The following is a 25183-nucleotide window of genomic DNA, read 5'->3' as shown; positions in this document are numbered from 1 at the left end:
ATCGGAGAAAAAGTGGAGACGCATGTGAATTTGTCCTCTTGTACCCTGCATCGTTTTTCTAGACATTGGTCTCTATTAGTGTTACGTGCCCTTTTCAGTCTCTATTAGTGTTACGTGCCCTTTTCAATGATCGTCGAATAATATATGGTGGGTATCCCCGTTCTTTTAATCTTTGTGACAAATTATTGCTGTGGAAATCAAAGTCTTCTTTTGTTGAACAATTGCGCCTGATGCGCAAAAATTGGCCAAACGGAAGATTTTCACGCAATGATTGCGGGTGGAAGCTTTTGAATGACAGCAATGTGTTTTTGTCTGTTGGCTTCTTATATAGAGTAGTGCTTAATGTACCCTGAGGTGTTTTATGAATCTCTAAATCTAAAAAGGCTATTTTTTGATGGTCTAGATTCAGAGTAAACTTGATGCATGGATCTTGTAGATTTAACCATATAAGGAATTCTGCCAAAGTTGTTTCACTTCCATGCCATAATAGAAACACATCGTATATGTAACGATGCCAATCTTTGATTTCTGATTTGAAGGGATTGTTTTCATAGTATACAGATTTTAATTCTAAATTATCCATGATTAAATTCTCTAGATCGGGAGAAAAGGTCGCGCCCATGCTAGTTCCGTGTAGCTGTTGGTAAAATGTGTCTTCCACCATGAAAAAGTTATTGACCAATGCTATTCTGATGCATTCACAGATGAACTCGGAGGGGACTGTTATGTCTTCTCTGGTTTCGAGATAACAGACAGAGTCATGGACAAGCTAATTGTAACTTGAGGTTATATGAAATATGATGTTTACCTCACACCTTTATTAACCCCACAATATCGTCACTATAAGATGATAGTGTCAAGTTCAAAGAAATAGTTTCTGGTTGAAAACATTGACTTTCACTGTATGTTTTTTACATGATGTTATGTATAATGCATTTTTTGTCTTTTTTAACATAAATTCTATTGAGTGTTTTGTATATACAAATTAAAAATGTATATCTCTATTGTTTCTGTCGCTACTAGTTAACCGACAAGAAGGGTAGCACTTCGTGCAACTAAACACACCTAGCACGTGAGTAGGCGGGTAGCTGTTCCTGTGGCACTTTTTCCTATGTATGTTCACAGTAGTCCTCTGCCACACAGCCCCCTAAAAAAGAGGACTTTTCAGCTCTAATTCCCTTGCTTCACTCTGTATATCCTCCAGGTTTCTTCTTCACTCCACTCACATTGTACTTGGGGCTGGTTGTCATGCGTTTTCCTGAAGAAAGAACTATTCCTGGTCACCTGTCTACCAGTCCTTTCTGCGGTCACCATGGATCCGTTCACGCCAGTGATCGTTAGGGCCTATGGATCAAAAGGTGGTGTGTCCTTGTGAGACTGTGTTTGTAGCACAAGGACGTGGTCACCCAACCTTCAGGTCGGTCTCCTGAGCTCAGCGTCTTCGGTCTGCTTAGTCTTTCATCTTCTCTTTCACCTTGTCATCCCTTCTCCTTATCTCCTGCTTCATCGGATCCACTTCACTGGGCTGTTCCACGTGGGTAACTCTGGAGTGTATGGGGCGACCAAACATTTGTTCTGCTGGGCATATGCCTGTGGAGACATGTGGCGTGTTTCAGTAGTCCCGTAGGAGTTGGCATAGGGATTGATCTATAGACATGCACGTGATGTTAGCTATCCTTGCAGCCCTCTTAATGTTTGCCATAAACCGTTCTACAGCCCGGTTTGCCTGGGGCCACAGGGGAGTAATCTTTCTGTGGTGGAATCCTATGTGTTTGGCAAAGCTGTGGAAGTCACTGCTGGTGAATGGGGGGGGCAATGTCAGATTTCACTACCTCCGGGATGCTGTATGCAGAGAATATCCTGTCCAATGCAAGGATCACGGCTGTGGCGGCTGTGGATGGTAGCACCTCGACCTCCGGCTATCTAAACTGTTCGTCTAAAACTACAAGTATGTATGCTCCTAATCTCAATGGACGGTAAAAAAAGTAAATTGATACTTCTTCCCACATGCCCTCCGGGATGGTTGTCATGTGCAATGGTTCATAGAATGATGGGGGTTGCAGGCTGAAGCATATGTGGCATATCTTCAGCATACATTTGATGAGTTTATCCATGTCTGGGAACCACACCTTCCTTCGGAGCATGTGTTTGGTAGACACTATGCCACTAAGGCTTTTGTGCGCAGATTCAATCACCCTCTGATGCAGGGAGGCTGGCAGTATGATTCGATCCCCTTTCGGTATCAGGGACGATGGTGACAGAGACGGTTCATCTTTGGATCGGGCCACGACCCTGAAGAGTTGTGTGTCAAGGGCCTGGTTGTTTAGTATCAAGGCCTCAGCGGACTACCATCGCCTGTTCCAGATGCACGAGGCTGCGAGGGTCAGGGTCGCATCATTCGCGATGTAACTCATTAATTCCGCCATAGGGCTGGCTTGTAGCACTGTATGGTGGATAAAATAGTTAATGTACCCATCTACCTGTTTTTTTGAGACTTGGGGCCCGGGAAGTGGGTGACGGAATAAGAAGTCTGCCGGGTTTTCATCCTTCTTGGGTTTGTGTATGATGTCATAACGGTACTCCTGCAGGCGGAGTCCCCACCTTGTAGTGCAAGAGGGGCCTTTAGGTGGTCAGTTTCCCATATATGGTGACAAGGGCTTGGTGGTCTGTGACGATGGTGAATGGCTTAACATATACAAACAAGTGGAAATGTTCACAGGGCCAGACAACCTGCAGTGCTTCCTTCTCGGGCCTGCGAGTACTGCTGTTCTGCCTCAGTGAGGCTTTTGCTGGCGTAGGACACAATCTTCCTGCTTGCATGGTCGCTGCCAGAGTGTTGGGCCAGGATGGCCCCTAGTCCAACCGGGCTTGCGTTGACTGTCACTTCGGTGCGTAGGTTAGGGTCGAAGTAGGACATGTATATGGCTATTGTGATGTTTCTGTGAATTTTGTCAAAAGCAGTCTGTTAGGTGGTACCCCACTTAAAGGGGTGAGCTTTTACAGTTAGAGTCCGGAGTGGAGTGTTTGTGGAGGCAAAATCAGGTAGGTAGCGCGTACAGTAGCTTGCTAGCCCTAGGAGGAATCTCACTTGAGCAATGTTTGTTGGGCAGGCAGTTTCTGTCAGGGCCCAGATTTTGTCAGGGTCTGCTTGAATGCCTTTCTCTGAGAATATATGCCCAAAGATCTTGAGTAGTGTCTTGTTGAATGCGCACCTCTCCTTATTCAGTGTCAGGTTTGCGTTGTTGAGCGCAGAACAGTCCTTCATCAATGTTGCATCATGAGTTTCCTGTGACTTGCCGAAGATGAGAATGTCATCACAATAATTAATGCAGTGTGGAATGTGGCAGATTATCTTGCGGATTTCCTCTTGGAATATCTCAGTGGCCGAGGATATTCCAAACTTGAACCGTTTATAACGAAATAGACCTAGGTGGGTGGTGAAGGTCGTGATGTAACGTGACTCTTCGCATAGTTTTATCTGGTGGTATCCTTTGTTTAGTCCAAACAGGAGACGACTTTGGCTCCTTTGAATAGATGCAGCATGTCTGTGATGCGCAGGGATTGGTGGTGTTCTCGTAGAATGGCTTGGTTCGGTACGCACATGTCCACGCATAGTCTTATGTGCCCTTCAGGCCCTTTTTTCCACACAGGTACTACTGGGGAGACCCAAAGGGTTGGGCCTGATGACGGTTCTATGATTTTCAGCTTCCACTAAGGTGAGCAGTTCCCTCTCAACCTGGTGTTGGATTGTGAACGGGATTCCACGATAATGCTGTGCAATTGGCGTCACTGTTCTGTCTATGTGTATTTGGACATTGCGTCCTTTCAATTTTCCTATTCCCTTAGAAAGGTTGGGGAAGTTTGTCATAATTCTGGCGGCAGGTGAGATGTCTCTGTCTGCCATGACTTGATATAGTATATGGATGAGACCCATCTGGATCGCTGACTTGAAGCTCAGAATGCATCCGCTGGAGACTTTGATGGCGAGAACATGAATAAGTATGCAATCTTGTTTGTTTGTTTTTGTGTTGACATATGCTTGTGAAGGCTCCTTGGTATGGGAGTGGTTGCTTAGCTCCATAAGTGTATATGTCCACGCAAGCTTTTTTTAGCCTCCAGGCTAGTGTCAGCTTGTGGAATTCACTTTTTGGCATTTTTTTGATTGTGGCACCTGAATCAACGAGGAAATCAAAGTCTTTCCCCAGTATGGTTATCAGCAGAGTGGGCTGTGTTTTGAGGCTGTCGGATTCCAGAGAGCATACAGGTACCCTCTCTTCCTCTGTTCTGTGCTTGATTGGGATTCCGATTCACTTGTGGTTAGCGTGTTTGTGCGTAGATGGTGAATTTACCTCCTCCCTTTTTGACGAGCCTCCAGAGAAGAGGAGTGTTTTGTCCTGGTGTGGCACCTTTCTTTGTGATGTCTCCTTTCCGAGTACTGGGGTCTTTGCTCGTGCTGGTGTCGCGAAGGGGTTTTGTGGCAATATGTCCTCTGCTCCGTTTGGCTTGGTCTGGAAGCTTTTCGGTTGTGACATATCATCTGGTAGTGGTCTTCTCCGCATGCAGAGCATATCTGCCCGATGGCTGGACATGACCCCTAATATGGGAGGTCGTACCCGCAACAGAAGCACTGTTTTTTTTCTCCATTGTGGAGTCTTGCAATGAAGCTGGTTGACTGTGGGTGAGATGTGGATCTCACTTATGGTGGAGATTTGGATGTCTAGCGCGGAAGTTGCCCATGCCAAGGATGAGGATTTCGATGAGGGTATGTGGCGTCTGAAGCAGTTTCTTCTTTAGGAGCATTGATTCACAGCCCGTGATGACATGGGACTTGACGGCTTCTTGATTTGTGTAATGGTTGAAATCACAATGTTTTACCTTGGATCCGAGGCGCGTCACAAAACTGTCCATGCTCTCGCCTGGGAGTTGCCTTTTTGTGCACGTTTTGAGTAGCCCAATAATGGCCTTGTCCTCCTGTGGGCCGAGTGCATCGAGATACGTGTCAAATTCTTTCATCCATCTGGTCCATCTCGGCCCCAGACTGGTGGTGCCAGTGGTGTCGACCGGAAGTAGGGACAGCAATGGGAAGGCGTCCCTCCCTTGAGATGCTGGGACTTGATCCTTTGCTGGGGTGCTCATGTTGCCTGTTGTGGGACGATGTTGGTCCTCCCTGATGCCGTTAGGGAGGTATGCAGTGGATCCATGGTGGTCCACTCTCAATTTTGGGTCTGGGCTCCACTCCTGGGGCTGCATTCTGCACTCTGCAGGCTGCTCAAGGGGTGCTGCGCTGTGCTAGCTGCCATGTGTAGCCGGGACTTCTATCCTGTCAGGGTACACAGAGGGTCTCTGCAGGCAGGGGCCCCTACCTCCATTGTGGGCTTGCACGCAGTCAGGAGGCAGCTGTGTAGGCTCCCAGGGTCCACATGTGCTAACCTTTTCCTCCGGCGAGTGGGCTGTCTTGGGTGCGTAGGCCCCCCCCCACCAGAGCTCCATCAGGGGCAGTTGGGAACTTACCAGCAAAAACAGTCTCTGTGCGTCGCCAACATGCACTGCAGTGGTGGCGTGTGTTGGGGGCGGTGGCAGTGGGGTCTACCGCCTCATCGTCATTGTCGTATTCTATCTGAACCACGTGCGGCTTAGACGCGCTGAAGTTAATAATATGCAACCACACACTTTTCTGGTAATAACAAGTCTGCTTTATTGGCCCACCGCACACGCTCACATACACTGCAGTCATGTGACCATCTCACCATACGTTGTCGGGTCACCTGACCTGGTGGCACGCACGATGCTACGTTAGAAGTGTGTATATATATGAAATATGGGGTGTATATAACCGATGAATATATGTTAAAAAATCTAATTTATTGATGTTTAATACAATTAATTGTAACTAAAGAGTGTTGATTTGGGAATCCTACTCATGTAAGACATGATTTATAAATTCCAGGATAGGTAGTATGGCGACTGTTGTCTAGTTTGGCACCTCCTAACGCTGCGTTTCCCTGGGGGTGGGGTGCAGTCAGTTCTGAGGACGTGATCAGTATCAATTTGTCTCGGTGCCTGGTAAAGTACCTTCTTCTAAACGCCCGTTCACTCATATTAAGTTCAAGGTTTTTTACGTGGTCCACTGTGCCTTCTACGGGAAAGGCCCGGGTTTTTTGCAGAAGAACTGTCGCCCCTATGTTCCAACTTGGAACCTGCGTTCAGTTTCTTCTCTGAGAGTTAACGTCCCCTGCTTTAGGCTGGCTCACGTAGGCAGCCCCTCCTTTTCTGTGGTGGCAGGCTTCTGTGTGGAACTCCGTCCCTCCTATCCTGCGGGCACTTGAGGATCAAATCTTTTTCCACCGTGCCCTGAAAACCTATCTTTTAACAGCTTAATCGCTGCTTTTCTGGTCGGTCACTGAACTGTCAGAGCCATGATGCCCTTGCTGGTGAATGAGCGCTTTATAAATTTGCTTTACATTACATTACATAGGAGACCTATTTTCCTGGCATCTTGAAAATTGTAGTGTTAAAATGGAGGGGCAATAAATAAGTGTAGGGATCTAATCTAAGAGGATCTAGTGTGCAGAACCAGTGCCCTATACATACTAAAACATACATTTAAAGGGGTATAGCCCCCTGATGGCTAGCTCCAAGTCACCCACAGCCATGGGATGTATAGTACCCTGTTAGGCCTCATTAAATACTTCGCCAAATTTGCACAAAGGTTGCCTCTGGGGCTCCTAACTTGGGATCCTAGAATGTATACTCAATACACGCATACTAGCAAAGCATTTGCGATTCCACCGTGCCTTAGTGGTATGTAAAACAATTACCAGAAGGAGTTTCTCATCTTTCCCCCAGGTACTTTTCAGACTGGTGTTATTTTCACCCACCAGCCAAGGGTCCCCCTCAAAGCTTTACTACATCACAGACTCTGAAAAAATGACCATCCAGATCAAAATCACTCACAGTTCCTTGTCTGTTCTCCCCACTGGAGTGCTCCTTATTGTGGAAAAAGATGCAGAGTATTTTAAAATGATGAATTTCTTCCCTGTCAGTCTTCAGTGAATTATCAGCCTGTTGCCATTATAGCCCCTACAAATGTCAGTGTGGCCCAAAACCATCTCCTTCTCACCACTTGGCCAGCAGGTGTTCTGAATTGTTATCAGTGGACTTGCCAATCCACCCAATTCTAGTTTTCTGTAGCTGCAGCTTTTTCACACGCTTATCTGTTTTTTCAGGCGTGTTTGTTTGGGCTCCACCAGCTCTCAGACCCAGGTTAACCAGGTCTCCAAAAATCTCTGACCAGCAACCTTGACCCGTCATAGCAGACCCCCGCCCCTCCCCAGTACCACCTCCTCTTTACCTGTCTGTTCTCTGGGCCCTACTGGCTTGGTGATCCTGGAGTTTTTCTGAGTTTTTTACACTTACTGGGCATTAATGGGTGTCTTGCTCCTCCTTCCCAGGTGTATTCATTATTTTCTCCTGTTCTCCCCTCTCTGCCTCCCCACTTCACCACTTCAGTACCATCTAAATCATTAACCTTTGCCCTGCCTCCAATGTTTTCCTCTTTCCTCTCCCTATCTCTCTCCTCTAACCCATTTTATACATTGACCCCTCTACTTCTCGCTCTTCTCGCTGCTTTGTCTTTCTCTCTCCATCAGCCCACAAATTCTCACATCATTATTTGCATTGGGTCCTTTTTTACATCCAAACCACAGTGTTTACCCTTACTACATGATAGCGTGTGTTTGTGCACCCCCAGTGACCTTCTCATTGGATTTCTTGATTGGTCATTCTTAATCAGCACTGGCCCTGATCAAACTGAATTGTTGTACGTTACCACCAATTAGCCTGCATCTCTTCAGACCGAGTGAATGAAGACCCATTCTGCCATCTTGGAATCAGACGGCCCTGTTATGGCAGCCTCCTAGTTGTGAAAGAGTTCCATAGTGGGCCCACGTGTCTCCATACTCTATAAAAGGATGGTTGCTCATGTCTAGAGCGTCAATTGTGATGCCTTCAGAATTGCGGGGAGTGGCGCTGTGCAGGCTGTGAGCACGTGTTTGTTGCATCTAGATTGCAGAGGTACACATACCATGATTGTGGTCTGTTTGTGCTATCACCGCAAACCTTGGTAAAAGGGAGCCTTTCTGAGTCTTTCTTATTGACATCATCAGCTATACATTCAGTGGCCAGGAAGAGAAGAGGTCCTGTGGTATCCATAGTATTCCACTTCTGGGATGACCTAAAAAAGTTGGTGGACTACCCCCCTCCCCCCCGCGAGCCCCCTCCCATGTCCCGGTCTCTAACCATGTGCTTATGTCACATAAGACTGCCCAATGGCTCTGCAATGTGATTCCCCAGATTATTTTCTCAGCATTACTCTAGTCATCTTACTTGCACGTTTCTTTATCCGGCTTCTATCTCGGTTTGTGGAAAACGTGCAATAGAGTGATCTGTACAGTAAGCCACTCACCACCTCGATAGTCCACACCTGATGTGAACCAATTTACAGGCCTCCCACTTGTTTCTCCCTAATATATACTGTTTTCTGGTCTCTGGGCCCCATGATGCTCTCACTATATTTGTGGGCACTAGTGCTTGGTTCCCCCAATCAATTTTATTACTACTATGGATCTCCTAAACATGAGGCTGGGGAGAGGAGAGATGCTCTGGAGGATCAACCATATACTGCCTCTGGATTGGTTCATATAGAAGGGGACTTCACCGGCCCCCTGGAGACTCCTGACCCCCACCCTGTTTCTGAGAGGTGTAACAATAAAGTAATTACTTATCAAAAAGAATTTTAAAGATTAATTAATGCAGATTGCCCAGTGTCAGCTGGTGAACTTTTTAATTGGAGAGCCATACATATTTCCCACAAATCTGTAAGAGCTATTGAGCATAGCGTGAGAGACCAAACCATTAAACAATGGGTTCAACTGGTGCATTATAGAGCACACTTTGTGTGAATGATTAGGTAAACAGCCAGACAGCTTGCAATCATTTTTGTAGGGTCACTCCTGGAAAAGTCCAATAGATGCAAGTCACCAACAGTGCACATGATCACTTCCCAACGTGTTTTCATGATGCCTTTCCCCAGAAGATATGCTACTATAAAAAACATTTCCATGCAGCCTGCACCAATATTTTCCAATACTCTCATATAAGAACGAAACTCATGTTTGCTTTGCACATAATGCCAGTATCCGCTCGAATGAACATACTGAATTTGTCTTTGCCATTAAAAATGGCATGCCAAAATAAAAATAAATTCCAAACTGGCTTCTAAGCACTAATGACACTTACCACGCCTGTTTTAACATTGATTCCCAGTAGAAAATGCCATGCCACAGTAAGAAATCATAGAAAAATTGGATGCACCAAAATATGCTTTCACTGCTCAAAGATAAGTTTCCTTTTTTTCATTTTTAAAAGCCAATAGCACCCACATATTCACAGTTGCTTATGGATCCCGGGGGGATTTGGATCGAAGGGGTGCAGTGGGTCTTGGGAGCACATCGACAGGCAAAGTATGAGTGAACGTGGGCTTGTTCCAGTAAATACAGCCCATCTTCTCTGTCATCTGATTGGCTGTGCACATGCTTCAGGATGCTTATGCCTTTATATGATCAATAGAATGTCAACTTCTATTTTAGTTTTAGGAAGCATCTGAAACATGAGTGCTGATGTGGGTACATTTATGAGCATACCTTCTCCACAATTTATAGGGAAGGTAAGATCAAAAGCAGAGAGTTACAATCAAAAGGAATGTAGTGGTTGCAGATCAAGAAGCGAGGTAAGCGCTCACAAGATGAACTCTCCTCTAAAAGGGCATTTATGGTTAAATTGGCTTTTCCCAGTGGAATTTAATTTGAATACATTTCTGATTGTGTTGTCAATCGTATTGTCTTGTCCTAAAAGGATTATGAATGATATGTAAACGTTACAGAGGCAATGTTTTTAAAGGGACAGCCAAAGCAATATGGTTTATTAGTTTGATGGATATCGTGCTAGTCTTATCTTGTCTGCTTGCAGTCAGGTCAACTAACATTTGGTAGGAAAATAAGCACTGCATTCAGAAAACATAGCTTGAAGTTGCATTGCAATATGTTCTACAGGACAATGATACACTGCAATCCATTCCCCGCTAGCCAGGCGGAAAACATACCAAAACGCAATGGTAGGCAGTAGTAACATCTGCGTTTAGTGGAATAGCCTTTAAAAGCCCCAATATTCTAAACATAATATTGGTGCACATAGTGTGAGTTACACCCGGCAACAATTGGTGGCCATATGCGACCATATGGGAACGTGTGGGACAGAAGGAGTCTTGTGAACCAGTGATGCATGAGGTAGCCACAGGTAAGTGGGGTCTGGGTTGGCATGGCACAGGGAATGGGTTGGAGAGGTAAAAGTGGTGAGGGGGTGGGGTAAGCAAATGTTTATGCTGTTGAGGGAAGATGGCGGCCTCCCACCTCTCAGCAGGCTCAGGACTCAGGAAATACCATGAGCTAAAGGCCATCTTCCAAGCTTCTTGATGGGCTGGGAGGCACCATGACATCACCTCCCAGGTACTAATACTCGATCCCCTGCGCGCTCTGATGCAAAAGATCTTTTAATTTGTTAACCTGCTGTAATACAACTTGCAGTTGAATTTATTAACCAGCATTGTTGTTTAGAATAAGTGCAAAATATATGGGGGTTTGAACCAGAGTGTACAGGATGACAAGGAAATCATTTTATTTTATTCTAAAAATAGGTTTTATTCAATACACTACACAAATCTCTATATGTTTAAAAACAAATCTCATAATTCATTAACCAATTTCTAATATCCATTGACACTAATCATCAGCTCACAACCAAAGTACAACTCACGCACACATTTCTCTCTCAGTCACTTATGTATTCCCATATTATCCACATTGGCAAAAACTCTTTTCAATTTTCTTTGATATCATAAGTTTTTATCACTATTACAATATTTGTTATACATTTTTCAACCCTATCATGAATATAAGTGTTGTTCACTGTTCATTGTTATTTTGAGCAGTTTATGATCGTCGACATATGTTTCAGTCTTTTTCCGGGTGCTAAGCGTACAGCCCTCAAATTCTCGACCTTGTTCAGGTCGTTTGAACAAAGATCTTGTTATGTCTTTGCCTTATATAGACTGATATGAGCCACTCCACCTACACAAAAACATATAAGCAATACTATAAAACCTTTAATCTTGTCATCCATATTTATTTTTATAAACACTACAATTGTGTAAAGCAACTCTATACATGATTGCCCCAACCTTGACTCACCTCCACATGTAGTATAGGAGTTGCAAGAAAAGGTAAACTGGAATAAATCCTTCACTAGGTCCAGACAGTGATGTCTTCACTTCGGGACTATCAAAGGTAAATACACGGAATCACCAAAATATTCACTCTTATCTTCACACTTTTTTACAACATATCCATATTGTCATCAGCCATTGCCCACACATATATGGAGCTCGATGTGGGTCACTTTGTAGAATTACTTGTATTTTACACAGACTCAAATGTCCCGACACACAACAGATATATCTCCTTCATTCCTGTTCCTCCTGAAACATCATAGGAATATGTATCTGTGAGTCGTCTGCATTGTGTCCAGCTATTACATATTGACGTCATTCTTAATGGGATTGTTATCATTCTACTTATTTTACAAGGGTAAAACTCACCTAATCTTGCTCCACACTGGGCGAAGAATCCCATGTGATGGTGTTCATTTTATGGTTTCTCCTGTGTCATTAGTGTCAATGCTTGTTCCATCGTCACCGGAATGCATTACCCTGTAATCAAATGGCAACATATTGTCAGAGAATTCCTCCTCATTTATTATTTGCCACTTTTGTTCTCTCGAGCATAATTCTGTTTCATTAGCTAACATTGCGCCATCTAGCATAATCTCGCCTCTGCCTTTTAGCTGGATCACATCAAGTTTCTCTAGCTCGTTGTAATCCTGCACTTAGATCTCCCGGACTACATTCCTGTGTGTGTTTAGCACCCTGTATTTGGACCATCTCTTTCACTCTTCCAAATACCTCTCTTTCGTCTGCTAACAGTGTAGCATTCAAATCATCCCACCTATACCTTCCAGCATAATCACTTCGCTTGTGTCCGGCTTGTTATTTTCTACACCTCGAAGTCATAAACTGGTCTCTTCATCGTAATAGTGCCACCCTACTGTTTCATTCATATAGCTTGCAGCCAAAACACAACCGGCACTCCACTTAGCTGCATCGTGCCCTTGTCGCAGATTGTAATAACGTTTCTGCGTCCGTTCCTATGGCGGCTCGCCTTCTTTTCTGACTCGACTATAGTATCAAACAGAGAGGAAGGATTCGCATGTTACCTCATAGGATATAAAAAGAGGACTACATCATGTCCCCTATCTCCTAGTAGATCGCAAGCTCTGTTACCAATTCCTGTTACCAATGTGTGAGCTCCCTGCTTGCTCCTAAGTTATGAGTTTTTCATATTTTTCATGATGTGCATTCCTATCATTTGCTGACACATAATCTCATAGATATGTTAGTGTCAGATCAATGACCCGAATCCTACATAAACTCATGTCCTTGTCCTTACAGATGGCACATCCCATGTACAATCATATGCGTGATAACTCACCTTCTATTTTTGACGCATTCATAATGGAAACTCATCTCCGATTCTCATACCATCAGGGCGATCAGAATATAATATCTTGGTATCCAAATTGATCGCAGTCTGGCAGGATATCTATCTCCAGTGATCCCTACTCAGGGTACACACAGAGGCAATATCACAATTACCTGTTCTCTACGGCATAATTATCCCAAAGCATGATCACCTAGTGACCAGGGCATTCCACTCTACTGACACATTAAGTCCTTGTTGAAAATTCTAAATCCACCGTTGCTCAATGTGGTGCAGTATGGTACCCATGTCACCCCCTCTCGTGTTTGTTGATACTTGCTGTAACACAAACCACCTTAAATCCGTATCTCTGTGGTTGTGTTTCACAAAGTGTTCAACCAATGGTTTATCAGTCACTTTGTTTCTTATACATGACCTGTGCTCCGCTATGCGTTGGCGCACTTCCCTGGTTGTTTTTCCTACGTGCATCAATGCACATGAGCACTTGATTACGTATATCACATTTTTGGATAAACAATTAGTATGACATTTCAATTTCCAAACATTACTACCCCACCTGAACTCATGCATTTGTTCCGTTAGTGGACAGACCACACAATTGCCACATTTGTGGTGTCCGGTGATAGGTGGTATCCTTCGTCACTTCTATGTACGTATGGAGCAATCTCTGTCTCAAGTTCTGACTTCTCTTGAAGGCGAACATCATTTTTTTTATAGTGTCCCCGGCTGTTTCACTAGATTGCAGTTTTTATTTATAATCTTTTTAATGTCACAGCTTACAGGATTAAAGGTTGTGACACAGACTAGTCTGTCATTTGACCTTTTCACGTGCTGTCAGACATATTTCCCTCTCGATGTTCAGGGCCCTTTTCATCTGGTCTTTTGCTAGTTTTTTGGGATAACCTCTATCGTGTAATCTACCTCTGAGTTGACCAGCATGCTTCAGAAATTCTCCTCTCTTTGTACAATTACGTTCAATGCATAAGAACTGCCCTTAGGGCAGATTCTGACAGAGCCCTGACAGGTGGAAACTCTGGAAGTATAACAATGAGTTTTTGTCCGTAGGCTTCCTGTAGAAGGTTGTAATAAGTCTACCCTCAGATTGGAATATTAACAGATCAAGGAAACTCACTTGTTGTACACTGTGCTCCATGGTGAACCTGATGTTACTGCCACACGTGTTCAACCATTCATGGAACATGTTGAGCAAAGCCAAACCTCCTCTCCACACTAGGAACACATCATCTATATACCTCTGCCATACCACAAGGTAATGGCGGAGTATATGATGATGTGTCAAGGCATTATTCATGCCAGATATGTACTTCTCCTCAAAATCTTCCATGTACAGATTTGCAACATCGGGGGCAAATGTTGTCCCCATGCTGACTCCCTTCTCTTGTTTATATAATTGATTTGTATACAGAAAGAAGTTTTCTGTCATTGAGAGGCGAATACATTAGAGCACAAAAAACCTGTTGGCATTTGATGACGTAAAATGCGCCTGTCCAAAACCCTCCCCCAAAACACATAGTTCATCTGTGGTATGGAGGTGTACAGGGACTCGACATCCATCGTCACCAGTATATCTCCTTGGGTGATCTGAAGGTCTTGTAAAATTTGAATCATGTCTGTCCAGTCCGCACATAGGAGGGAGTTATTAATACAAACGGTTTCAGAAACACTTCTGCATACACAGATAATGGTTCTAAAAGAGACTCAATAGCAGACACAATTGGTCTACTCGGCGGTACTTAGTTGTTTTTGTGTATTTTTGTAAGGATGTAAAAAGCAGCCTTTTTAGGCCATTTTTTGTATACTGGTGACGATGGATGTAGAGTCCCTGTGCACCTCCATACCACAGATGAACTGTCTAGGTGTTTTGGGGAATTTACAATTTGAACACTGTACGACAAGGACTTAATGTGTCAGTAGAGTGGAATGCTCTGGTCACCAGGTGATCATGCTTTGGGAGAATTATGCCATAGAGAACAGGTAAATGTGATATTGCCTCTGTGTGTACCCTGAGTAGGGATCCCCGGGGATGGATATCTGTGTGACCAATTTGGATACCAAGATATTCTGTTCTGATCGTGCTGATGTTGTGAGAATCGGAGATGAGTTTCCATTATGAATGTGTCGGAAATAGAAGGTGAGTTATCACGCATATGATTGTACATGGGATGTGCCATCTGTAAGGACAAGGACATGAGTTTATGTTGAATTTGGTCATTGATCTGACACTTATATATCTTTGAGATTATGTGCCAGCAAATAATAAGAATGCACATAATGAAAAATATTAAAAACATACATAACTTAGGAGCAAGCAGGGAGCTCACACATGCAGCATTTACAATAGTGGAAAGCACTAGGAATTGGTAACAGAACTCGCAATCTACTAGGAGATAGACGACATGATGTAGCCCTCTTTCTTTATCCTATGAGGTAACATAGGAGTCCTTCCTCTCTGTTTGATACTATAGTCGAGTCGGAAAAGAAGGCGAGCCACCATAGGAACGGACGCGGAAAAGTGATTACAATCTGCAATAAGGGAACGATGCAGGTAAGTGGAGTGCCGGTTGTGTTTTGGCTGCAAGCTATATGAATGAAACAGTAGGGTGGCACTAATACGATGAAGAGACCAGAGACTTCGAGGTGTAGAAAATAACGAGATGGACACACGCAAAGTGATTATGCTGTTAGATCTAGGTATAGGTGGGATGATTTGAATGCTACACTGTTAGCAGATGAAAGAGAGGTATTTGGAAGAGTGAAAGAGATGGTCCAAATACAGGGTGCTAAACACACACAGGAATGTAGACCGGGAGATCTAAGTGCAGGATTACAACGAGCTAGATACATGTGATGCGATCCAGCCGAAAGGCAGAGGCGAGATTATGCTAGATGGCACAATATTAGCTAATGAAACAGAATTATGCTTGAGAGAACAAAAGTGGCAAATAATAAATGAGGAGAAATTCTCTGACAATATATTGCCATTTGATTACTGGGTAATGCATCCCTGTGACGATGGAACAACCATTGACACTAAGGACGCAGGAGAAACCATAAAATTAACACCATCCCATGGGATTGTTTGCCTGGTGTGGAGCAAAACTTGGTGAGTCTTTCCCTGGTAAAATAAGTAGAATGATAACAATACAAATAAGAATGACGTTCATATGTAATAGCTGGACACAATGCAGATGACTCATAGGCAAGAAGGAGATATACCTGTTGTGTGTCGGGACATTTGAGTCCCTGTAAAATACAAGTAATTTCAGAACGTGACCCACATCAAGCTCCAGGTATTTGTGGGCAATGGCTGATGGCAATATGGATATGTTGTAAAAAAGTGTGAAGATAAGAGTGAATATATTGGCGATTCCATGTATTTACCTTTGATAGGCCCGAAGTGAAGACTCACTGTCTGGACCTAGTGAAGGATTTATTCCAGTTTAACTTTTCTTCCATCTCCTATACTACATGGGGAGGTGAGTCAAGGTTGGGGCAATCATGTATAGAGTTGGTTTACTCAATTGTAGTGGTTATAAAAAGAAATATGGATGACAAAGTGAACTTACAGGTTTTGTAATAGTAGTGTTTATATGTTTTTGTGTAGGTGGAGTGGCACATATCAGTCTATATAAGGCAAAGACATAACAAGATCTTTGTTCAAACGTCGTAAAGAAGTCCGATAATTTTAGGGGTGTACGCTGAGCACCCGGAAAAAGACAGAAACATAGGTCGACGATCATAAACTACTCAAAATAACAATGAACAGTGAAAAACACTTGTATTCATTATAGGGTTGAAACATTTATAACAAATATTGTAGTAGTGATAAAAACTTATGATATCACAGAAAATTGAAAAGAGTTTTTGCCAATGTGGATAATATGGAAATACATGAGTGACTGAGAGAGAAATATGTGCGTGAGTTGTATGTTGGTTGTGAGTTGATAATTAATGTCAATGGCTATTACAAATTGGTTAATGAATTATGAGATTTGTTTTTAAACATATAGAGATTTTTGTATTGTATTGAATAAAAACTATTTTTAGAATAAAATAAAAAATATTTCCTTGTTATCCTGTACAGTCTGGTTCAAACCCCCATATATTTTGTTTGATATTTACCTGAGGAACCAGAGTGTGAATAACAGGTAATCCTCTTATATTTGTGTATTAGAATAAGTGCATACATACACATCCCTGCTCTCCTATACTCAATCCTAGCAGTACACTGAATAAACATAATACCATACATTTCTCCTCATCTATCAACTAATGACTGCATGAAGAAAATGAGTTAAACATAAAGGATTCTGAAATGGAAGTCATTGATCTAATTGTTTTTATGGCAGTTGTAAATCTGCTCTGAGAGTTGTCTTCCACGCAGAGTGTTGAATAATGCAACAGGCACTGTGACATCCTCAACCAATTGTAACATTACAAGAGTAATTATGTAATTTTCCCATTATGCTATCACGTTGTGGTTGACTTATTTATAGTTGTTTTTTGGGGAGCTCTTTGTGAACAAAGTAATTGTGTGGCTTCACAAGTGGAGATGGAGAAAGGAGGGAAGTGTCCTTCATAGCTGTGTCACGTTCAGACCAGATAAGTGCAGTGAGAGGGGAAGACCTTGCTGCTTGGAGAAATGAAACATGTAAATTCAAGTACGAGCACAGGATGGATTACAGAGCAGAACTGAGAGCCCAGACACCGGGGACCAAGCAGACATACCCAGATGAGGTAGCAAGAGAGGGACGAGCAGGACCATATGTGGGACGGGTGCTTAACTTAATGCGGACCAGTCCACAGGGCAACAACTAAATGGGGCATCTTCCAAGAGCGTCATCCAGAATAGGCCCATGGAGTGGGAGGTGAGAAAGCAGACCCAGTCTGAGGATCAAGGAATTCCTTTAAAAGGAAAATTCATTGTGATTTTCTGAATGATAATATATGAGATAAAATACCCCTTACTGTACGTTTGGCCGAGTTCCTTTATAAGGACATGGAACACTGGTGACTTGCAATATCATTTTACGTTACAGGCGAAGGTATCTTGCTTAATCTAATGTAAAATATATTCAGTTTGTTAAAACATATACTCAATGTAGTATCTGCTTGAATATGAAAGAACTAACATGCAGCACCTAATGTGTTGCAGAAGAAAAATGTAAACTGTCTAAAAAAAAGAAATGCATAAAAAATACATTTTCATTTTGTGCTTTAAAATAACTAAAGACATGCAGATTTTGCCCACATGGGTTAAACTCCAACATTGCAAAATTTTAACATTCTACAATAAACAGTTTGTTGTCCATTAATATCACAGAAAACAATGTTTCGGATCGGAGAGGGCATAAAGCAGGGCTCCCCAACCTTTTGTGCGCAATGAGCAAAATTGGAATATCAAATAAAATGGTGAGCAACATCAATTTTTTGATAGAACATATCAGCACACAGTTTGCGGACAAATGATTGCAAAACAAATTAGAAATGAGAACATTGGTTCTCATCGCGAGTTTGGTGGCATCTCAATGGTACTGCTATCGCCACTTTGTCTGGTGGTATCTCTGCCGGATTCCAAGTGGTGGTTTGGCAGTGTTTGTCCCCACTGATGGAGTCAAAAAGACTCCAGGATGGATTTCGGCGGTATTCGATTGATAGAAACAGTTTGGCATAATTTACATTTTATTGGGGTCTGTGAAAAATCTGCGGCTGTTGCCACTTCTCCCTGAGGGGGAGACCATTCCCATGGGGCCAGGAGGGTACATCCTCAGTACAATAGTTCCAATGGGGTTGGTGATATGATATGATCGGTTATTTATAACACGCTTAATACCCAGAGGTTTCTAAGCCCGGACCCGGGACTCGAACCTGTGTTGCTCCGTGTCGTCTTGCTTCCAAGGCGAGCACGTTGCCCCTGAGGTATCCTCCCGAAACACAGGGAGAGGATCACATGGGAGAAGAAATCCCTCATGGGACTTGGGAGGACCCACTCGTGAGAAAGCGGTATCCCTATAACACTAAGACCAACCCCTTCCATAACAGGCTCATGAGTTATAGTCGCCCTGCCATTTCCCTAGAAAGTACTAGGACTATGAAGAGCACAACTGACCCAACGGAGATCAAGGGTAGAAATACTGAGACGAGGAAAAGTGGGGAAGAAATGAAAGATATACTATTTATAACCACTGAGACGAAGAAGATACATGGAGGAATGTAGAGTGCCCAGATGAACCAACATACGTATTCTAGACAACTCGGAATACGTACTGGGATGAAGCGGAGGCAGAGAGGCAGTAAGGGTACTCCTAAGAACCACAATGAGCAGTCTAGTTGTTGCTGGCTGCTCATTGGTCAATGTAGAGTAGAAAAAGATGAGACTTAGGAAGAAGTTGTCTAGTCCTCCATGGAGGAGCTGCAGGAGCCAGTAAGGTGCAGAGAGGTGCAGGAAAGCACACCAGGATGCCAAGAGTGGAGCTGGATGGACCAGAATGTGAGCTGGCAGAGAGTAGATCCCGGTGTTCCTGAAGACTGGGAAGCACGTGAAAGGAAGACCGCGCTGCCCATGGAAAGATTGACACTGCAGTGTTTCCGGCCGGACCAGAGCCCACTACAAGGCTCTATAGAGGTAGGGGGAGTACTCAGGCTGGCTGGTGAGGGAGGCATTGCCCCCGGGTTGTGTTGCAAGAAATAGAGAATTGCCAATAGAAGGAATCAGGACAAGGGAGTCATTGGCCCTGGTTGTTGCAAAGTTTGTGTAACAGCGAAATATCTAAGAACTTTATTTTACATTTATGAAGTTTGGGTTTGGAACCTTTGTTATTTGGAACCCTTTGATTGGATCAAGAACCTATTCTTCTGAATTAAGAAGAACTTTTATTTTTTATAGTTTAGTCAATAGTGTGAGGGATGGAAATAGGTGTTGGACTTGTGACAGTGAACTATTTACTTTAGACAAAAACAGCCTGATAGTTTCCTTAGTTTTGGTTGAAGTAGGGAAACCCCTCTCCTCTTTAGGGAAAGGCAAGAGTTTCCCCAACCCCGCACCCTTTTACTTTAATATAAGTGTATGCCAATCAACATGAGCCCACTGCGTCTGAGTCCTACTTCTATACCATTACAGGTCACTAATGGTTTGTTAAGTCTTATCCAACAGTGATACGCAGACATCTCAGAATCTGTCCGATATACAAGATCAGATAATTATACATTGCTTTCCACCACAGATAAAGGTGAAAAGCAGGGATGTCAGTTGGCCCCGATTTATTCCTTTTGGATGTTGATTGTAGTACTTTTAGGAGAGTTAATCCACCCGCTTTGAAGGGTGCATTTTATAGCATGCTTCCTTATGCAGAAGGAAACATGCCCCACGGCAGGTTTCCAACAGGGCCTGCTAAACACAAGTTACTATAGTTTGAAATTAAATACGATAAAAACAAAAATTATGTTGTTCATGAATAGGGTGTAACCATGTAGATAATTTTTAAATGAATGTAAAGATGAGGGGGCAGTCTCATTTTTATTTGAGCCTAATCTTTGCAAAGTGCGATGCTTGCGTCAATCATTTTAAGAAGACAGCTGAAAAGGCATCTTTAAGGGATAAAAGCCTTTTTACATTGTTATTGCAAGTTTGAGGCATTCTGATTGGAGAAGTGCCTGGAGGTATATAAGGCAAAGGTCTGTTCCATGATTTTTATGGCAGCAAAATCTAGGGTGGTTCAAACTGTCATGGCCTGAAGGAGTTGCAAAATAAATTCCTGTGCCAAATAGTATGCATCCCTGCAGATACACCTGGTAGCGTCTTATGACCTGAATTGGGGGTGTTTCATTTGAAAGTGTTGGACCAGTTAAGATTTTTTACCTATTTTTTAAAAGCACATCTGGGATTTTCTGCTAATCATAAAGTGAATTTCAGTGCAAGTGCAATTGTACCCTTCCCTAGTAAAGGAAGCTACTTGAGTTTATGGGTGTTTGTAAGGCACTGTCCATTTGTATAGGGATGGGATATAACTAAATTTGGCACATTGAGCCACCTCAAAATAGCTCTAATAGCAAGAGCTTGTCTGATGGAAAAAGAGGCAGATCTCGAAAATATACATAGGTTGCCCTCTTTTCCCTTATATACAGACTTGCGTAAACGTATAAGATTGCAAGGAGAAATCTGTGAAATGAGATCACCAGAAGGCAGGAGGCTGGTTATATGTTCTCATTCCTCAATAAATTAAAGGTGTGCAAGGGGGGGCACAAAATGGTGCCTTTTAAACTCCAGTGGGCTGTTACATTGGAAATAAGAAGAATGCCTTTCTTTTCTCTGCCCAAAAGGGATTTTACACAAGACTTAGTGGCAAACATTGGTCAAAACTTTGAGCATTTGATGACCACTTCATAGAGGGGGTGGTGGTGTTAACTAAGTATTAATTTATTGGCTTGTTAGTATAAACATTAACGGTATCTTAATTGGATTTGAATATAGGGCATATTAATTATGAAAAATGTGGCATGCATTTACCTTATCTGCCCATTACCCGTGTGTCAGATGGGCAGGGTATCAAACAATGACCATTTTTCCACTGTGGCACTAATAATAAATATAAGTGATACCAAAATTAATATTGCAGATAAATATGCATGGTGGCATCTAACAAACTACACTTGTACAAAAAGCAGTGCATGCAAATTATTTAATAAAGGAACGTTTTATGCAATGCCACCTATCCATTGTGCTCCTGTTAGCTGTACCAAGGAAAAGAATATGACTATTTTCTCCAGGACACAAATATGGTTCAATTATTTTACTCATTAATACATTTGTCATCTGAGCAAAGTAACTGAAGATGACAGTGTTTTAACAATGACACTACGATAAGAAGTAAGGACATTTACTGAAAATTAATTTGCATGGTGGCAAGAAACAAATCTTGCATGCATAAAAATAAACAGCTGGAACCATAGCTGGCTATATATCTCATATTCCTTCAGCACCTCCTTCTAGGCCTCCAAAGCATGGCCCAGAGCAACTGGTGAGCAACAATTTAGGGTGTAGCGAGCAACATGTTGTCCCGAGCTACACGTTGGGGATCGATCCCCTGGCATAAACGATGGAGGCTTAATACATTCTTGCTTTCTGATACAGCTTTTAAGGAAACTATAGGAGAAGAGCTTATAAACTATATAAATGAAAATAAAGAATCGGTCGACAATGTTTTTGTTTTTTGGGAAGCCTTGATGGCCACTATAAGAGGACAAATGATTAGTTATTCAACACATCTTGAAAGAATCAGGGCTTGTGAAGAGGAGATATTAACATGTTCTCTGAGGGAAGCAGAAGAGAAGAACTACGATGAGCCTTCAGACAGACAGAGACAGAAACTGGATCAATGGTTGTCTCAAAAAGTGGAAAGGGCTTTGTTTCATCTTAGACAGTTCTATTGGGAATTTGAGGAAAGGGCTGGTTCTCTACTGACTAGTAGACTTAAAAGGATTGACGAGAACTAGAGTATTATGTCAAATGTCACAGATGATAATGTGGTCTTGACTAAAAATGCCAATATTGTGAATGCTTTTAGGGACTTTTATGAAGTCTTATATAAGTCTGAGGAGTCCAGCACTGAAGCTGATAAATTAGAATTAATAGAGGGACTGGTATGCAAGATCCTGACATTGAGATATTAGACGCCTTGCTTACTAAAGAGGAATTGTTGAATGCAATGACGAATACACAAAGGAATTAAATCCCAGGTCATGACGGGATCCTGCTAGAATTCTACAGCACATTTAGTGTCTTATTAAGTCCTATCCTGTTGGATGTTTACTTAGAGATTATAAAGAGAGGAGATTGACCAGAATCGATGCATATGGCCCAGACTACATTAATTCACAAACCAGGAAAATATCATACAAATTGTGCAAACTACAGGCCAATCTCTTTGCTCAAAATCAATCATGGATTAAATCAAAGGAGATGTACTGGGGAACCCAGAAGGCAAGATACGTTTTAGATGTTATTGATACGGCTGAACATGTTTATATTTCTTATTTAATAATCATTATTTTTTTTGTTTTTTTGTTTCAGTGATTTGTGATTGTTGGATTAAGATGAAATCATTTGCAATATGTTGGAGGAAGTTCTATGCATGTGATAGATAGTTTAAGCTGTATATGATATATAGTATGAGCTGATGAATTGAATATTGTAAAGACCAAAATGTTTGAATAAAAAAACAATGTATAACAATATTTGCAGTGACAGTTGAAATTGTGCTGTCTGCTGGCTCAAGCAGAAGGCATTGTGACATCACAACTGAAGAGTAATATCTGATATAGAGCAGTTGTGATATCACAACTAGCCTGTGATAAGAACATTATTTCCAGAATTTTTATAAAGATATAGCATGCTACCTACCGTATTATAGCACAATTATGGCATATATCGATGTTGGAGGCTTTTCATGTATTATAAGAGCATAATTTTTAGATTTGTATACTACTCCAGGTTCATATGTGTTATAAGATGATTCTGAACTGTATAGTTTATGTCTATTATGTTAAACTAGGTATTGTATATTTCTTACACATTCATTAATGTACCATTAGTGCACCTAATTATAAAGTTTTACTCAACATTTTTGCCTTCCTACCCTCTCTTAAATATTGTGGAAACTCTGCTGGGTTGGGCGCTGAAAAAGAGATCACATTTGGAACAAATGCATCTGTGCATTTCTTTTACAATTAATCAAATTGTATTCAGGTGTCATGATTTTATAATGTGATTGCATTGCTTGGTTATAGTTTATGTATTCATGACATTCGCATGCATGCTCATTTTTGGTATCCTAAAATAGCAACATTAACATTTTTATAATAGGCTTGAGCGGTTAATCAAGTACCCACGAAATACAAAAGAACGATTGTAATGTGGGGATGCAATTAGAAATGACTGCTGTGTCCAACAATCCCGTCAGTTACCAGACAGCCCCAAGACTGAAACATTAAAAATGACTTCCCATTACTAGGAATAACTATTTGGCTTCAAATACATTTTTTTTGCACAAATATTATTGTGAAAGGGCCATAATGGCAGTAGAGGTCTTCACATTGGGCGTGTGGATTGTGGGCATGGCCCTTTGATTGTATTCATCTATCTTCACTCTAAGTAGTGAGACTAGGAAACCGTGCAGAAATCCTCACATTCCTATGAGCAGAATTTCAAAATTCTCAAGGCATTACCTGTCAGAGAATTCATCATACCTAAATAGTCACACTTTAAGGTTTTTAAAATGGACTTTCTAGACCGTTATTTTGACATGCCTTTATTTGGTTGCAGTAACGAAGATCAACCCCGGGGATAGGCATGCCATCCTTGTTAATGCCCGGCTGGGTTAAGGTCTTGCCAAAAAACAGATTTGGGGCTAATATTCTTAAACTTGGTCAATGTTCACGATAACAAATGAAGCTAACCTGTTAAGATGTTAAGTAAAAGTCTGACAAGCAATAACCAGCGAGAAAAGATAAAAAACGTAATAAATGTACCAGTTCATGAAGCTACGAAATGTTTACCTTTATTTCTCTGTCATTTTAGATTGATTTTGTAGCTCATGACGACATTCCATACTCATCTGCGGGATCAGACGATGTCTATAAACACATAAAGGAGGCAGGTGAGGGCTCGTTCATTACCTAAAACGCAGATGTATTCTTAACGCCTCTCCTGCTTCCTCCAAGATATCCTCACCCCTCTCACATTGTGAGTGTATATATGTTCAAGGGGGTCACGTAGGTGCTGTGTGTGGGTGCTGCGTTGATATATGTGTATTTGAAGTGTGTCCATATGTGTGGTGTATGGCTGTATGCACAATGTGGGGGTGCATGTGCGTGCGACCGTGGGTATGCATTGTAAGTGTGCGTGTATGTGTGTGGCAGGGACGTCATTTGGGGGTTGCTAGGGGACTCAACTGCAACCTCTGAGGTCTCCCTTGCTACCCTTGTGGTCTCCCTTGCTACCCCTAAACATTATTATTTTTTTTTTAAATGGAAGCTCCTGGGATGCGGCCAGAGCCATGTGGCTCTGTGTTTCTGAAGTGGCTGGCTTTCTTGTTCAGGCCTCTTAAAAAAACAGGGGGTTCCACAAGTGTAGCACTTTGAGCAGTGACCCTAAATAAGAAAGAATAGGAATAACAATAGTCTTTCTGGAATTCTATATGATAATTCCTAGACTCATTCAAGGTTTATTTTAGGCACACTTCACTGATTTAGACTGTTCTTAAACACCTCAAATTCACAATGCAGATAAAAACTATATGTATTTTGCTTTTTGCAAGTTGCAGTTATAGGATGTTTTTTTCTGCCGTCATCTCTGTAACGATCATCTAAAGACATTCCATCTCGGTGTCCTCGGTCACTTGATAAAATCCTTGTGCCTAAGAGCTTGTGTAAAGTGTGGAAATGTTTGACTATAGCACATCAAGTGACCCTTGATTTCATTGTGCCACAATGAATGC

At 42.1% G+C, this 25183-nt stretch overlaps 1 protein-coding gene across 3 annotated transcripts in view; it reads left to right on the top strand.

Moving 5' to 3' along the window:
* PCYT1B (phosphate cytidylyltransferase 1B, choline) overlaps positions 1 to 25183 on the top strand; it is a 1139653-nt gene that overhangs the window by 541410 nt on the left and 573060 nt on the right. For all 3 annotated transcript variants that reach the window (XM_069637298.1, XM_069637297.1, XM_069637295.1), the window contains exon 5: positions 24265 to 24343. In XM_069637298.1, the coding sequence (XP_069493399.1) occupies positions 24265 to 24343 (79 nt within the window). The remainder of the gene's footprint in view (positions 1 to 24264; positions 24344 to 25183) is intronic.

This window comes from Ambystoma mexicanum, chromosome 7p, assembly GCF_040938575.1.
Source record: "Ambystoma mexicanum isolate Mex_15411 chromosome 7p, UKY_AmexF1_1, whole genome shotgun sequence".
Classification (NCBI taxonomy): domain Eukaryota; kingdom Metazoa; phylum Chordata; class Amphibia; order Caudata; family Ambystomatidae; genus Ambystoma; species Ambystoma mexicanum.
Note: the sequence above shows the minus strand (reverse complement) of the source record. Positions and strands in the feature narration are given on the sequence as shown.